Consider the following 17,053-nt stretch of genomic DNA (forward strand, 5'->3'; position numbering starts at 1 on the left):
AATTTTTGTCTTGTTGTTAGTAAAAATTATCTTTGTGCTTCTAGGTGAACTTTGGAAATATAATCAGCTTAGAAGTTAAAGGTAGAGTTTTTGTCTTGTTGTTAGTAAAAATTATCTTTGTGCTTCTAGGTGAACTTTGGGCTTCTATAGTGAGTACAGAAACAGGATGATGTTAAGCAAAACAGCGTGTGAATAGCAATTGATTATATATAAAGTACTTAATCAAGACTTACATGGTGTTTAGTTACTACTATTATTTGAGGATGCCAGCCAAAATAGGGCAAGAGACTGTGTTTTATGTATGTCTATAAACAAACTACCACACTTCGTTGAGTCTCTTGTAGCCCATGAACAATGAGAACTGTCAGCCAAGAATACTTTAGATTTTCCCACTTTTTTATAAAATACAAAGAATATAACATCATAGAGTTAATTCAATCTTAAAACTGCAAAATAAAGACCTGTTTAATGTCCAGCATGTTTGCAATATTTCTATTCTGATTTAATGTATATGGCATAGCTGTTAACAAAGATGAGTTCAGTAGAGCAAGCCTTATATGTATTTAATGTAATAAAAGCAATTCTTTTAAAAGATATTTTAAAACCTTACTTTTTGCATGCTTGAATGTGCAGATCTTTATGAGGTGTTCCTGCAATTTCTGTGCTAGAAGTAGCCAAATATTAGGTCTCAAAATCCATATTTAAAATAGCCAGCATTTCCTTCCTCACAACACTTTTTACTGATATTCATACCAGGAACTGTTTGACAAGCTGTGAACTCAGAAAGTTGTCACTTGGCCAATGAACCACACGAACTTGTGGGTTCTGGTCTGAAGTTCTCTGTCTCTCTCAACAGAGTTCAGAAACTGCCATGTAAGTAATTTTTTAACCACCTTTGGCTATACAGCTGACAAAACAGGGCACATTGCACTTGCAGTCTCTGAGTTCCTTTAGAAGAAAAATCTTAACGACCTATATAGCATTAGATCAGCTATATAGGTCAGTTGTGACATCTCTGATTTTTTTTTGTTTTTTTTCTCCAAGCCATCATTTGTGCTATTATCTGCTACTCCTATTTTTTCTACTGTTCCGTGCATTTTCTTACACAGTTTCTTTTTAGTATTTTTAGAATCTCACAAATTACCAGAAGCAAAAAATGAGGGGAAAAAATCTCTCAGTTTCTTAAGCTGCTTGATATATAAACCAAATCTGAATCACTAGTTCTAAATAAACACTGACTTTTTGCAGCAGGTTAAGAAGACATTAGTGTACTTCTTGAACTTCTTATTGATAATCTATTTACTTGAGTGGTTTGGGGGGCACTAAAACTTAGTAGTACATTGCTAAATCAGTCTGTCTCTAGAATTCAAGTCTGATGATTCTGCACCTCTGTAAAGGTCAGTTTTGGTAAAGGAGCAGCAGAAATGGGAGCTTTCCTGTGTCACTTTCCACAGTTTCTGCCACAAGTGAGCATGATGTTGGCTGTTACTGGCAAGCCTGCAATATGTGTTGTCTAGATGTGGCAATATTCCCACTCATTTCCCAGTGTCATCTTGTGAAAGCTTAGGACATGTCACAGAAATGTTAATTGCCATGGAAAATGTAAGGAGCTGAACTCCAGAGCACCCGTAAGCAGCACATGGCAGGGCCAAATCTGTGCCCGCCCAAAGCCTGGCTTCCTTGGACAGCTCCATTTGTCTCTCTTTATAGATATGGATGACTCATGTGCTGCTGGGATAGGCTGTGAGACTTGTATTCTTAGGCAGTCCCTTTGCAGTTCTCTTTCTCCGTGGTTCTGGGGTGAAATATGCTTCATGGCAGGTCAGTTTTGCCTTGGACAAACAAGAGACCTTCCTTTGCAGTAAAAGAACATGTAAATATTTCCAACAGGTAAAACCATGGCTATTCTTCTCAATTTATAACTTTTTACAGGAATATTTTCTCCTCTTAAATGTGCTTAGGCTGATAGAAGGAAGTATGCAGCAATTTTCAGGCATTTTGATTAAAGTGCTTGGGGAATTAAAAGTTTCTCAGTACCTATTCATCTTTATTAAATTCCCAGCTATCTGTGACACAAAGGTTCATTAAGGTTGTGGTTGTTTCTAAAGACAGCATTCTAGGACATATTTGTTATCACCCAAGGTATCCAGATCCAGGGATCCAGGAATAATGGGAATATACTTTCTTGTGTCCTGGGGTTTTCTTTTTTATATTTGGGAGATTGAAGCTGAGAGAGAAAACAAAAAGTTTTTAATGAAAAATTGGTGAGCACCTCAGTCAGCAACTAGAATTCCTTCCCATGAAGATGCACTGCATTGTATTTAATATTTTTTCCTGTACCTTTAAAAGTAGTATGTGTGGTATACAGCATTCAGTTTAAAACTGTGTTGCATAGAAGTATTGCTCATTAGTTGTAGAAAAGGAAATTACATTTTGACAATGTTTTTCTGAAAATGGTATCTTAAACAAGGGTCCAAATAGGTGCTCAGAGGCTCATCCAACTTGTCCTTGAACATTTCAAATGACGGGGAAGTCATAGCTCCTCTGGGCAACCTGTTCTTGTGCCTCACTGCCCTCAGAGTAAAGGATTTCTTCCTGATACCTAATCTAAACCTACTATCTTTCCCTTTGGATCCATTCTCCCTTTTTCTGACACCGCATGTACTTGCAAAAGGTCCTTCTCCATTTTTCTTGTGGGATCCCTTCAGGTACTGGAAAGCCACAATTAGATCACCCCAAAACCTTTTCTAGGGTCAACAGTCCCAAATGTCTTAGCCTTTCCTTGCAGGGGATGTGCTCCACCCCTCCAGTCATCTTGGTGTCCTTGCTCTGGACTTGTTCCAACAGGTCCATGTCCTTCCTGTGCTGGATGCAGGACTCCCAGTAGTGTCTCAGAGAGCAGAGCAGGGGGCAGAATCCCCTCCCTTCCCTGCTGGCTACATTGCTTTTGATGCAGCCCTGGATGCAGTTGGTCTTTCTGGGCTAGAAATGGAGATTCCCAGCTCTCACCTAACTTCTTATCCTCCAGAAATCCCAAGTCCTTTTCAGAAGGGCTGCTTTTTATTTAGAATGGCTGACACTATACTTCTCTATACTATGTGAGGCAGTTCAGTGTAGTCCTCAGACTGCTAATTTGCAGTGATCCAAAAATGAAGAATATGGAATATTGTTTCTCCAATATAGAAGAGTTTGGAGAAAGCACGTACTGAAAAATTCCACCCTTTACTCCAGGTTAGGTGGATCTGTCTTATCTTCCTCTCTTTTCCCTCACCACAGATACCAGCTATAGAGGAAAGCATCTTTCATTGTTATTCCCAAAGTACAATTGCGTTATGGAAGTTAGGTTCAGAAGACTTGCAGATTCTGGGGAAACTTGGAGTAGTCTGTGAAAGAAGCATGAGTCTGACTGTAAAATGTAGCTGTAATAAACTTCTAAGAAAAGGCAGAAGATAATGTAGATCCTATAATTTTTCATATTTAGATTGACAAACTGTAGAACATGCTGTAACAGTGTTTCTGAAAAATTACTTGTGATAGACACTCTGCAATAAATATTTCATTGTATATGTGTGTTAGACTTTCAGTATTTAGTCATTTAATGGATGGTGAATAACTTACATGCTGTGTTTTTAAGAAATACCTTTGTAGTAGAGTTAGGGTTCAAATCATGAGTGCACTTTTGGAGTGAACTTCGTGGCCACCTTTTCTTACCACAGTAATTCCCCTTAGGGAGTCTCTTGGACTTCACTTGTTTCAAAAAAGCTGCTTTGCAGAAGTGCAGCTCATGTTCTCAAGCTGAATAAATGCTCTCAAAAATGCCCAACCTCTGGACACTGGGCCCTCTGCCCCAACCATTTCACTTCATTAAACTTTCCTAAATGGACTGCATTGCTTGTTAATGCAGACACAGCAGAGTTTTGTGTGCAGCTAAGCATTGACCTCCCAAGTTAGCAGGCAGAACTCCTGCATGAGTCAAAAGAAAATACTGGACAATTAGTAAAATGTTGAGAGATTTCTTACAAATTCCATGGAGGAGGCTTGGTGAAGGAAATAAGACATGCAGAAATAAGAATGTGGAAATGTGGACTGGCAATGAAAGGAAAGGTCTTTTGTGAAAAAAGGGAAGCCTCAGCCTTTTCAAACTTGGTACCAAAGGTTTCTGCTAGGGATGGTTGTAATTCTTGAACACACATATTGACAAACTATATGGGGAGTAGGTATTGGTGCCTATTTTGCATCCATGCCAAGTCAGCCCCATCTTTGCTCTTTGGAGCAGGATACTGTCCTGATCTTAACATTACAGACTTTGCACTGGAGTGACAGAAAGGGAAATTGTTTATTTACTTGAAGTTTTATTAAAAGTCATTAATTGGTTATTGATTGTGAATCAGCAGGAGCCAGGCAATAATCTCTTGGTCTGTTTCTTTTTTCTGCTCAGACAGCCGCATTATGTTGTGGGTACAGAGGGATAAAATGTAAAAGCATTCCTTTAAGTATTTGGTGAGGACTGTGTCCTTTTTTTTAAATTCAAAATTGTTGAATATAAAGTTGGTTTTCATTTTGAGAGGACAAATCCACCACAAGAAAAGTGTTTTACTTCATCACAAATCCTTAATTTTCCTCTGAAATATTATTTAATTGGAAGCAAAATGTGAACAGCCCTCAGCGAAAACCATTTTAAAATTATTTCCTCTTTTGTCTTATTCAATTTGCTGTCTTTCAAGCCTGTAAATGCTGTGTGACCTGATCTAAATGTGGATCCTTATTGTTGGGTCTGTAGGATTAAGAGGAATCAGGACAGGTGCAGAGAGTTGCATGGGGACTTCTGGTTTGTTACAGTGGCTCTTATTCCTTGGGGACAGGAATAACCCTCTTGATCATCTTATATTTATGTGTAAATCATAGCTGCCGGTATTTTGCAGTGTTTGTATACACAAATACATAAAATGCAAAATATCGATAGCCATGATTTAGAATATTTTTGGCAGATTTTTGCTTTATTGAGTTTGTGTTTGTAGTGAGTGTGTGTGCATGCGCCTGCAAGAGTATTAGGAGCATATAGAATATCATCTGTTTATATTTCTATAGTTAAAACAGAACCAATGAACAGCAGTGAGATCACTACTACTACCACCACAGACGGGTCTTTAGACAATTTCTCAGGATCAGGTAAGGAATAAACAAAAGTCTTAAGCTCAGCATTTTTATCATTTATTATTTTCTTATCCCATGTGATCTAAACCTGTGCACCTCTCTTAAAAAGCCTTTTGTACTTTCCGTGTTTTGCCAATTTCTGTACATTTTAGTCTAAGTCAACAGGTGTTTTCCCCAAGTAAGGAACATTACAGTATCAGGCTTATTAATGTCCATTGATGTCTTTGGTGGGAGTCTCACTAGGGAGTATTCTGGCCCAGAGTAATTACTTTTTGTTTTCTGTGAATAAACATACATGCCTCTGTGGTTATTATTCTAATTAGGGGGTAGGTCTACCTCACTTATTGTAATTTGTTATTACCAAAGTATTCATTCTTTGGCTTCTTTTCTTAGAGGAAGCCAAATGCATCTTAGCTTCTGACATACAGGATACAAACACTGTGAGAACAACCTAAGGTGTTTGCTCAGTTTTGCACACCTGTGGACTAACTGTGGTATTTCTAGCACATTGGTTTTATGGTGCAAATCAAATCAGAAAAGGATCTAATATTGTGGGATTACACTTCAGTAGTAGCAAAATTTGACATCTCACAACCAGTCAGACTCCTGGTCTGACAAGCCCTTTCCAAGTCTTGTCACAGCCTTCATTTTCTGTACAGGCTATTGAGTTTGAAAGCATCAAGCCTGAAAGCCCAAAGAAAGGTTTCTAAGGTATTTTAATTCTCTGAAAGAAGAAAATACAGTGTGTACCTAATTGTAGCTACCTACATACATCTGTGGTGATCTGAGTAAAGGTTCGAGTGTAACACTTGGCATGTCTGCAGCCTCACAGGCCACAGCAAAGAAAAATTATTGGATGTAGAAGGCACAGAAAGAGACTCCCTGCTTCCCTCCCAGAGTGTAAAGATGATGGATTTGCCCTGTAGCTGGCCAGGAAGGGGGTAGCTGGTGAGGGGTAATTATGTGTGCCTTGTTTATTTCCAAGCACTCCGCAATAAGGCCAGTTGTTTCTCGGGCTGTCTGATCTTACAGTAGTCTCATAACCTGCTGCTGACCCTTTGGTGGCAAAGGCTCCCAAGCTCACCCTGGGGACCTAGAGGAGAAGTGGCACCCAGAGAGCAACCAGAGAGGGAAGGGCTCCCAGAAATGTGGTCCTAAGCAGGGGAGGCCAGCAGAGCTGCCACGCTCTGGGCAGCACCTGGAGATGCTGACAGGAGGGAGCTGTGCTGGGGCTGCTCGCGGAGCGGCTCGCGGTGCAGCCTCCTGTACTTACCTGTTCCACTGACAGCATCTGCACCTTGGACAGCCCTCTGCAATACTGATTTGAAGGGCTGAAAGCATTTTAGACAGCAGATAAGGTGGAAGAAAATAGAAGTGTAATAAGGTAATACATAGTCTGTAATAGGAATCATTTTTTTTTAAAAGAGGCACGTGCTCTGAAGCGGGCCATGTGTTTTCAATCGAGGCACGCATAAAGCTCCTTCATAAAATGTAGGTCTTAAAAATTCTAAAAGTTAATAAAATGTTGCACTTGAGATATCAGCAATCCTTTGAAAATATGAAGGGAAATGTTTCCATTAGGAAATAGGTTGTTTGCATTGAAAGTGTTGCCTGTGTGCAACCAAAGAATAAACTATGGCTCAGGAATTGTACAAAGGGGCAATTTAGTATTTCAGATTTGCAATCAAGATTTTAATGTTAAGCATTCCTGTATAGTTCCTCATAAAATATTATTTTCTATCTAAGGTATCAATGATATTTGAATTTAATTAAAGTCTTGTTAATTCTCTGAAATTCTATTAGGAAAAATAATATTTATCTTTGGTGTGTGTATTTACACTTCTGTATGCTTTCTTTTCTCCTTGGTGCAGCAATTGGAAGCAGTGGTTTCAGCCCAAGACAAACACACCAGTTCTCCCCACCACAGATTTACCCTTCCAAGTATGATATCTTTTTAAAATAATAATAGTAGTAGTAATAATAATAACTGGAATAGGCAGATTTTAACCTCATTTAAAGTAATAATTGAGTCCATCTGTTAAGCCATAATTTAAACTGCAGCAGCCTCTAAGGAAAAAAAATAATTAAATGCTAAGAATGTATTTGAAAAATATTTGTAAAGTTCATATTTCACTTATTCTTTTATTATTGATTTTTTATTGTTTTTTTATTATTCTATTATTCTTATTATTTCTTTCTTATTTTGTCTCTTAAAGTTTTCATTGTCTAGCACAGCGTATGATTATGTGTTAATGAAGCAGCAGGATTATAATAAGGCTAAAAATAAGTACATGCATGTCTGTCTAATGGAGTGTCTGTCCTATTTTCTGTCACTTGTAATCAATAGCAGACCCTACCCACATATCCTCCCTACCCCGTCTTCACAAGCGATGGCTGCCTATGGGCAGACCCAGTTTACAGCGGGAATGCAGCAAGCTACAGCCTATGCCACTTACCCCCAGCCCGGCCAGCCCTACGGAATCCCTTCCTATGGTAAGAAATCCCAGCTGGGACCTTTTATTCCTGAGGTAAATGTCTTTTAGATCAAGCCTGTGTGACCCTTCGGTGGGTGCTTAGTGGGGCAGCTGTGCTCTAGAGCATTTCTTGTGGAGGGCTGTTAATTTTCTCACCTTGGAATGAGTGATGTTTAATTTATGTATTAAGGAGTTAAAAAGGTACTCAAGAAAATAAGCCCATATTGGGGTTGTGAGGAGAGGCTCATCATTAGCTTCTTGTTGGTGACATCAAAAATACAGCAGTGAAATGGGAAAGGAGATCTCAGGGTTTCCACGGCACAGACCCAGCCCCTGGCGACTTGCTCAGGGCTCTGCTCCCCAGCAGTGTGTGAGGTTACATTGGGATGTAAAAGTCCGAATTTCAGCTGGTACAGATTACTAGAACCCAGATGACTCTGCAAGGCTGTGCTGATTTTCAGAAGGCAAAAAATACTGATTCAAAAGTGCCTCCATCAAAAAAACCTTTTTTCCAATGTTTTCAAAATCCCTGGAGGTGAAAATTGAGGTAAATTGAGCTAAAGCTCTGTCTGCCTGATGAAGGAGATAGTACTAAGTAGCAAATATTTCCCAAAAAATTTAATTTAAAAACAAGCTGCCATGGGTGAGACCATTTTCCTGCCAGACTGTCTGCTGGCAGACCACATAGCAGTGCAGCAGCAAGGATGCATTATTAGAAAATAAGTCTTATATTCCTCTGAGGGAATATATTAAAAATATACAATCCACATGCTTTGAGCAGTATATGTTGTAAAAATCCATTCAGATAATGTAAGTTTTATACCAAAAGAACAGCACTCGCCATATAAGCTGTCCACTTTAAAGGTATTAAAGATTTGAAGTGCAAAACTGGTGAATCTCTCATCTTGAAGTCTGTAAGCTGAAAATCCACTGGATCTCAAGTATACCCTATGGCAGATTATAGTGAACACTAGGCAAAAGAAATACATTATTTTCCCTTTTACTTTAAAATAGGTTTCTAAGTATATATTGGATATTTCAGTTTCAGTTCAAATGCACATATTTTAAACTTACACTATGAGATGGGGTGTCTTGGACACACACACACACACACACACACACACAAGAGCTCCTGTTGATGAGAGTTCATCTGCTAATTCCATCTGGATCAGGGGGATGATAACAGACAACCCTTTTCCCCACCCTTCTTTTGTTGACCTGTTTCTCCTGTGGACACCTCATGTTTATACTTGGCTGACTGCTAGGCTTGGGCAGCCCAAACAGTGACTTTTTTGTTTTTTGCTTGGTTCCTCTGGATTAAATCCTGACCTCACTGAAGTCAGTTCTAAAATTCCCACTGACTTCAGCCAGGCCTTGATTTCACTGCTTGAGTTTAGCTGTCTCACTGTCGTCGGAGCTGTAATTGAGAGTTGCTTTACTTGGCAACTGCTTGTGGGGGTTAACATGCTTGCCTGCTCTTTTGTTTTGGTTTGGTTTTTTGCCTAGTCCATCCCCCATGCCTAGGACTTCAGATAAATTTGCAATGTTTTACATTGCAGAGCTACTTATGACCACTGAAATCCTCAGCTCCTGAGCCAAGAGAATTTTTGTATGTTTTGTAGTTTTCAGATTTGTGCCTTGTGGCTGGTGCTAAGGTGCTCATTGCTGATGTACTTTACAGGAGTAATATTTAAAAGCAAATAACTATTAAAAAGTTTTAGGACTTAACTTATTTTTTTTGCATATTTAAGGCATGCCATATAATCTATGCTCCCAAATGAAATTGGGAAGCATTAGGACACTCATTTGCAATAGGCACAAGCTGAAGCCTTGCTTAGAGCCAAAATTCTACTCTTTGATCTGCAGTTTAGACCCCATGTACCCTCTGTCTTGCCTTTCTTTTATCCAGACAGAAATCTTACAGCAGTATAAAGGGAGAAGACTTATGCCTTTTTGAAAGGAAAAAAAACTGAGTTGTGGCCTCTTTCTTTTTGTTTCTTTACTCTGGGTCTACTAGAAGAAAGAGTGTTTGTGAGTTTTTGTATCAGCCTGCCTCAGGTAGAGTAGAGTACTCTCTCTAGAGTAGAGTTTGGGAAGGTGCTGTCTCAACTGTACCTCTAGCCTCTTCATTTTTCCAGTTCCCCACCTCCACAGCCATGCAGCCATGCAGGCAGGAAGGGGGGTGGAGGGGAATGCCACTGACAGCTGCTGCCCTGGGGCTCCTGGCTCTGCTTCATCTGCAAAGCCCCTGAGGAGGCTGGAGAATTTCCTGAAGCTCTTTCCTCCTCCTTGCTCCAGCACCAGCATCTAGCAAAGGCTTTGCTTTCCAACTTCTTTACCCTCCAGATCCTGGCAGTCCTCTTGTGTCACTGTCCCTTCCCACTTCCTTGAGTACATTAGACTTGGGAGAAGGGAGCACCAAGGTTTGATGAGTGAAGGCTTTGGGGATGAGAGCAAGTGTGAGAGTAAGTCCCAGGAGATGAAAGGCTCTTCATAGCATGGAGGTTTGTAAAAGGGCATGTCAGTGCCAAGTTGTCTTCACTCAAGTGGCATCCTCCTACTGCTGCTTTTGATCATCTCCTGCTCTGCCTGAGATGGAGAGTTGGATCAGGCTGCTAAGGGAAATTTAGACTAGAAATTTAATGCTTGATTTAGTTAAACTTTCTCTAAGCCATATTTAATCAGCATTTCAGAAGTCCTTAAACAGACAGCAAATAGGGATTGTTGATACCAAGCCATCCACTGCAGGAGTTTCCCCTTGGAAATGAGGTGTCAAGATTTGCCATTCGAACTGCTTAATTGTAACAGGAAACAGAAGAATCAAGTAAGCATCAGGGAAAAACAAGCAAACACGTTTAGCTCAGCAGTTAGAAGGTCTGGCAGAAGGAATTGAGGTTAATTAATGACAACAGTTGAAAAATAATTAGTTAGATGGTAGAAAATATGCTGCCATTTGTATATACAGGGAGGTATTGAAGTTTTGCCAACACAATAATTTCTGAGCCCACTCCTACCTTGAAACATTGTTGAATATTGTCTAGAGCAAAATCCAACCAGGAAATGAACTTAGATTAACAGTAATTTTCAAAGGAATGTTACTAATTCACACTTAGTAAATTCAGTTCAAATATTGTTGGTTTCTGAACAATGAGTTATCACTGAATGCCACAGTGAAACCTAAGAATATTGTATCACTTTTCCATTACTTTGGCTATAATTATTTTTAAATGGTAGTTCATGTTAGGACAACCTTATAATTAAAACTAAGAGACAGAGGCTGAATTGTGTGCATTTCCTCAGTATTTTGCTTGCTGATATTTACTTGCTCATTGCCTTACAAATTGAGAAAAGAATCACTGAAACTGGGCAGCAAGTCATTCACTGATCTGACTTTGGATTATTTTATAACTAAATTTAGAAATGAGAGAGTAATGTGGTGTGTAATGGATTTCTCTGCCAGTGTAGATTAATGACTCTGCTATGTTTTTCCCAGTTGAGGAGATTGCTTTAGAAACAGTTCCTGTCTCTTAGGTGCTTATTTGTTAAGAACTGAATTAATGTTTAATTACCTTTGAAAAATCATCATTGCACTTAATACTGCCAGTTCTCTTTATCCACTTCTAATTCTTAAAAAACCATTCTTGGAGCTGTGTGATTTTCATGTAGGAATAATACACAATGTAATTTTCATTTATGTCATCAATGGGTAGATGGCAGGAGAGCTTGGCTATGCTATGCTTCATTAAAATCATATAAAGTTGCTAATCTACCTCTGTCTAATGTCATGAATATATGGAAAAGTTTGCCTCTGGCAGGAAAGGAAAAAGGGAATAATGCAACTTCCTGTTCATGTATAAATTTCTTTTGCAGTTATTGGAAACACAGTTTTGAATTTAACCTCTCTCTGGTGAACTTCAGTTTTCAGTGTGCTCTTAGACTGCCCTTACCCCATTAATTTGTGCATGCTCTCAGTATTTTTTCTCTCAGGCAATAGTAGGTATATGTTAATATTGTTGTTAATTAAGTGATTTTATTTTCCATCCCTGTTTGAATATGAACAAATAGATTTGCTGTCACTAACTGATTTAGGTGCATTGTGGGCAGGCATCAAGACAGAAGGTGGATTGGCACAGTCCCAGTCACCTGGACAGACAGGATTTCTCAGCTACGGTGCCAGCTTTAGCACACCTCAACCTGGACAGGCTCCCTATAGCTACCAGATGCAAGGTCTGTATAAACAGATGTTACCATTAATTAGATATAGCTAATGCTATGGTGGGATTTTTTTTCTTCCTTATTTTGTTATATTCCTAGAATAAAAATGAATACTTGCTTGAGCACTTAACTCTGATTTTATTGCAGTTGGAGATGAAATGATGATTGCCTTTGCTGAGAGAGCAACAGGCCAGCTATCAGCAGTTTAGAAGACCCCTTGCTTCATTAAATTTTAAACATTGAAATATTGTAGTGTTGTTACAGTAAAAAAATGCATCTCTGAATAGCAATAGTTTAGCAAACAGTGAATGAGACAAAGCTAGTGCTGTAAAACGTGACAGGATTATGAATTTAGGAAGTGCCAAATATAATTTGACACCTGAGCATGTTTGAGGAGGGAGAAGAAGATAAAAATACCTACTGCAGCTGTGGAGGTAGCTAAATAATGATTGAAGTCTGTTTCTTTGAAGTCTATTTAAAAGCTGTAAGTCTTTGTATGTGCAGGCTATTATTATCAATTATATTTTGTAGCTGTACTTGCCTCTTTAGTTTATTTAATGTCTTTCCACCTTGTTCTCCCAATTCCTTTTCTTCTTCTGTATTGAGAAGTCACTGGGTGTGCCTGGTTCTGGATTGTTCACCACTTAATGGATGTTTTAAAAAAAACTTTGTTTAGCAGAAATAGTTAATTTGGGATGTTTGCTGCAGGCCTTTTCACCCTGAATTTGGCAGTAAATACCAGGTGTGTTGCAGATTTTGGACTTGTTGAAATAAGTCATCAATCACAGAAATGGACCACATTTTTTATAAGTTTAGCACCTTTGTATATTATCAAGCTCAGTCTAAACTGTGTGCCACCAAGTAAACACTCCATGAAATGTCTTGAGGCAGACATGCTTTCAGAGACTAAGTGAATAAGATTTTGCTTTTATTCCACAGCTTTAAGGATATAATGATCCAGTCCTTTGCTCAGACACAAGAAAGATGTTTTTGGTGCATTTTTTTTAATCTCCTTTTGAACTGTGTGTTGAGTAGCTCCATAGGGCCAAAGTGACCCTCTGACATCTCAAATATTGCTGATTTATGGCGTGCTCTGACAAGCAAGAGGGACAGGACCAGAGTAGCACATGGATTTTCATCTAGATGGTGAATAGTGATGATCTTCTCCTCATCAGAGTAAATATAACCAAACAAGGTTACTGGTTTTGCTTTCTGCAGGCAGCTACACAAAAGAACTCAAACAAACACACCTCCACACCTACTTCCACCTTCCCCCCTCCAAAAATCCTGCCTCTCTGTAGGAGAAAGCTCAAAATGCTTGCCAGCAGCAGCTAAAATGAACTTCTGAGTCAACATTTCAGCTTTTAAGGAAGTGATAATTCACAGTTGCTAGGAAATAGTGTGATTGAAAAATCATGTCGGTGCTGCCTATAATTTCTATTGCAGTAGTTCTTTCATGCCACAGTCATATACTGGGATCCTGTTGTGTTAACTTCTACAGGGAAATAAAAATAAAGTCCATAGAAGTTGGAGGCTAAAATTAAACACACAGACTAGAAGAGCCTAATGAAACACTAAAGCTGACACTGTTTATGTATAATAAACAGTTGGCACCCCATACTGGTTATCTAACAGCTCTAAAGGTGTTTTTTGAAAGATCTCGAGCAGAGGGATGTCAATAAAAAGGGATTTTAGGGAGGACAGGGAAATAGTTTTGCAGATGTCTATGGGAAACTCATTCAATAGAGGGAGGGAAGAGGGAGCAGCAAAGGGTAATGTAGAGAGTGCTTGGAAATTTTTAAGTGAAAGCTGTAAGTAATATGAATTCTGGCATTAGTAGTGCAAAGCTAGGACTCTGTCAATAGACTGCATAGAGTCTGCCATAAAGGGTATTGCTTTTTTTTTCTTTGCTATATGCAAAATTTGTATAAGATCAGATTTTTCAAGCTCAGCAAAGGGTGGCAGTTGTCAAGAGATGGAACAGTAACATCTTGAAAAGCACTTCATCTGTATACTTTGAGAGGCAAGGATCTTAAAATATTCTGCAAAAAGAAATATGTTAAAGATGTCCCAGTTGTGAAGCTCTAATAGCAAAAGGATCAGAAGCATTGATTTAATGATGGAATTGTCCACAGGGCTTAGTGGGGAGGGGGGTCTTAGCCCTGTTCTCTAGCTGTGCTGTGCTTGGGCTGAGAGCTGCCCACCTGTGGAAGTCAGTGGATCACTGATGGTCTGGCTTGAGCAGAAGAGACACAGGTCAGACTTGGAGCATCCCTGTGGTGTGTATGTCCTTTCTGCTGTGCTCATAAACAGCACAATGTGTGGGTGAGGGGAGGACTGGTGTTCTACAGAAACCTTGGAGACCATCAGATTGGAAATAAGGAGAATATTTCAAATGAAAGGACTGGTGGAGTTGTTAGTTGCTAAGTAAAAAAAAATCATATTTCTGAACAGGTCTTTCTTGCAGTTAAATGTTTGACAATATATGTCTGTACTGCACATGAGAATATATGTCTTTGTAATATTTTCATTAAGTAAACTTGTGTATTTGAAACAACTCTAAATTGACCTAATTCTTCCTTTTGATTGGACAGCTGTTAAAAGTAAACAGGAACATTTGTTTCTCTTTCCTGATTTAATTTTGGAAGGAGAACTTATTCATAATTTAAACTATTATTTAAGGACAAAATTGATTCTCATGACAGAAGGCGGGGTTACTGCTGCTGCTGTTCAGTTGTTTGTGCAGAAACCTCCAGAGAGGAAAATGAGTTTATTCTCCCTTTTCCCTCTAGCAGTATATGGGCAGGCTGCAGCCTCAGCCTTGTCATAGCCTGCAATAACTGTTCTTCATCTCCTGCGTGCAGCTGCTGAGCTGCTAAATGGAGATAATGGATCCCACAACCTACTCCGCAACCGAGCGTTACATGACAGCGGCTCGGGGCCCTGCTGGCATTCCTGCCTGCGGCAAAGGGGATTTCCTAGTGGCCTTGCAGTTGTCCTGCTCGTGTTCCCTGACTGGGGTTACCTCGTGCTCCAAAGCTTTGGAGTTAATTCTGGTTCCTCTCCCTGGGATGAATGTCTGCCTGCAATGTAGGGACGCTGCCTCGCGGTGCGTGTGCAGCCAATTAAACCCAGTGCTTTTCCTGACCCTGCTAAAATTACAGCGTCATTAGTCACTGAACAATAGTGGGGCAAGAGGCTGCCAACTTATGAAAATTATAAGGAGAATTGTTGCCTGTGACTGACTCCTTGCTAAGTTTATTCTGGTAATTGTATTTTTGTTTGTCACAAATTTATAACCTCAGTAAGGAAGTGGGCATAGGGGAGAGGGTGAGAAGAGGACTCAGGCGGTTCTGCGACCCATCTCCCCACTCCCCTCTCCCCCCTCCCCCTTCCTTTATTTAACGAGTGTGTTCCTTAAGCTGTTTTTCATATAAGTTGCTTCATAGATGTTGAAAGACCACTTACATGACTAATGGCTGTGGGAATGGGCCCTTGTTCCTATATTGGCAGATTTATAAGGATTGCACAGTGAGGATAAATGGAGTGGAGAAGGGCTGGAGGAAACAGCAAGGAAAGAACTCCATTTGCAAATGTCTTATTTGGGTCTCCTTTGATTGTGATAAAAAGCATTGGTACAATGCTTTTTGTATATGGGTACAAACCCATAAAAGGGCTTGTACCCTCCATCCGAGGACCCTACCACTGGAAGGGTGCTAGACCTGCAATGAGCACTAGCATTGTTTTAGTTACTGAGGCTGTGATGATAGAGAATAACTATCCCATTGGTTTGGGAATTCAACTGTAAAAAAGTAAACGTTAAGGTATTTGGTTATTATTATACAATATAAAAATATTGTGCTGGATGGCTAAGCAGTTACTAGGACAACAAAGGGGAGTTTGCCAAGGATTTTTAAACACTGTAAGCAAACGGAAGAAACCTTGAGCTTAAATAGCCCATCTGGCTGTCTAAGGCTTTCCCAGGAGAGCTGCACTAAACTTCTGCCACATACATTGTACCCTGATGATAGACATAGCCCATGGCAAGGCGACTGAGCTAGGAAAGCAAATGGGTTTCTGTGGCCAATACACGGGGGAGGACCTTATCCCGTGCCTGAGGCGGCACAGGGCGCGCCCCGCACCTGGAGCGCGCCCTACTCCCAGCAGGGTCCGGCCACCTTCCGACACTGGCTGGGATTCCCAGCTTTAATGTGGGTCAGAGCTCTTTGCAAAATAGACCTTTGACCTGCAATTTACAGCTTTTATCACATTTTAAAGCTATGTAGCCAGCCAACTTAGGGCAGTAAATCTTGCATGTTTTGTAGTGATTCTTATTTTTGTGTTTGTTCTGCTAAGGCACGATAGCGGCTCTATGCCATGTTATGGCTGAATATTTAAGAAACAATTTGCAAAGTCATGAGTATTTTAAAAACAACTTAAGGCCTGTAGTTCTGGGTGGCCCACAGAGCTGTTTCTAAGAAACCTGCTTCATGTTTGTTACGGTCTAGGAGACCCTTACCCCTCCTCCATAGAAGCCAGTGCTGACCATGAGATGAAAGAGAGATCTGCATGTTAGTGTGTGTGTGTCTTTGTCTGGGAGGGAGAGATGCTGGCTGGCATGTAATTACTTTTCTCATTTGCTCTTGCAAATTATTTTCCAGACTTTTTGAAGAAAGATAATGTATTCCTCAAACAAAGTCTGGGGTTTTTTTTACTTATGAGAGGCCTTTTATATCTCTTTAGAGTGGCTCAAACTGTGCACATTTAAAACCTGTGTTTGAATGTATTACTGCATCTTCAAAAAACCCCATAGAAATAAGAAGAGACACAGTGACTTATGTTTTTCCAGCCAGAGCATTATTAGAAATAAAATGTTATTTCAAAGTTTTGCAATTTAAAATATTTTTAAGCTGTATTTTGGCTTTCGTGTTTGTCACAATAAAAAAAAAATATCTGTTTTCCAATTTTAAATTAAATTTAAAACATGTTTTTCTCATTAGTACTGTTTATCGGTACTATCTGCTAAACTTGGATGTCAACTCTTCTGCTGAAGTAATCTGATTTTAGTTCACAGGATTAGTAGCATCTATCAACAATCAGAGATTTTGCACTAATAGAAGACAGAAAATAAATGTTTATAGTAATTTCATACATTAAGTTTAAGCTTCATCCTTTACTCCCACTGCTGTTGGACTTCTCATCTACTTCTT

General features: G+C 39.5%; 1 protein-coding gene across 16 annotated transcripts in view; it reads left to right on the plus strand.

The window, feature by feature from the left end:
- Window positions 1-17,053, plus strand: part of EYA1 (EYA transcriptional coactivator and phosphatase 1) — a 147,486-nt gene that overhangs the window by 70,382 nt on the left and 60,051 nt on the right. For 7 of the 16 annotated variants that reach the window (XM_039702893.1, XM_039702894.1, XM_039702901.1 and 4 more), the window contains 4 exons: window positions 5,089-5,169; window positions 7,026-7,095; window positions 7,502-7,647; window positions 11,718-11,855. In XM_039702893.1, the coding sequence (XP_039558827.1) occupies window positions 5,089-5,169; window positions 7,026-7,095; window positions 7,502-7,647; window positions 11,718-11,855 (435 nt within the window). The remainder of the gene's footprint in view (window positions 1-5,088; window positions 5,170-7,025; window positions 7,096-7,501; window positions 7,648-11,717; window positions 11,856-17,053) is intronic. The other 9 variants (XM_039702898.1, XM_039702899.1, XM_039702904.1 and 6 more) reach the window with 3 other exon arrangements.

The sequence above is a fragment of the Passer montanus genome, unplaced genomic scaffold (genome assembly GCF_014805655.1).
Source record: "Passer montanus isolate IOZ18808 unplaced genomic scaffold, ASM1480565v1 scaffold16, whole genome shotgun sequence".
In the NCBI taxonomy this organism is placed as follows: Eukaryota; Metazoa; Chordata; class Aves; order Passeriformes; family Passeridae; genus Passer; species Passer montanus.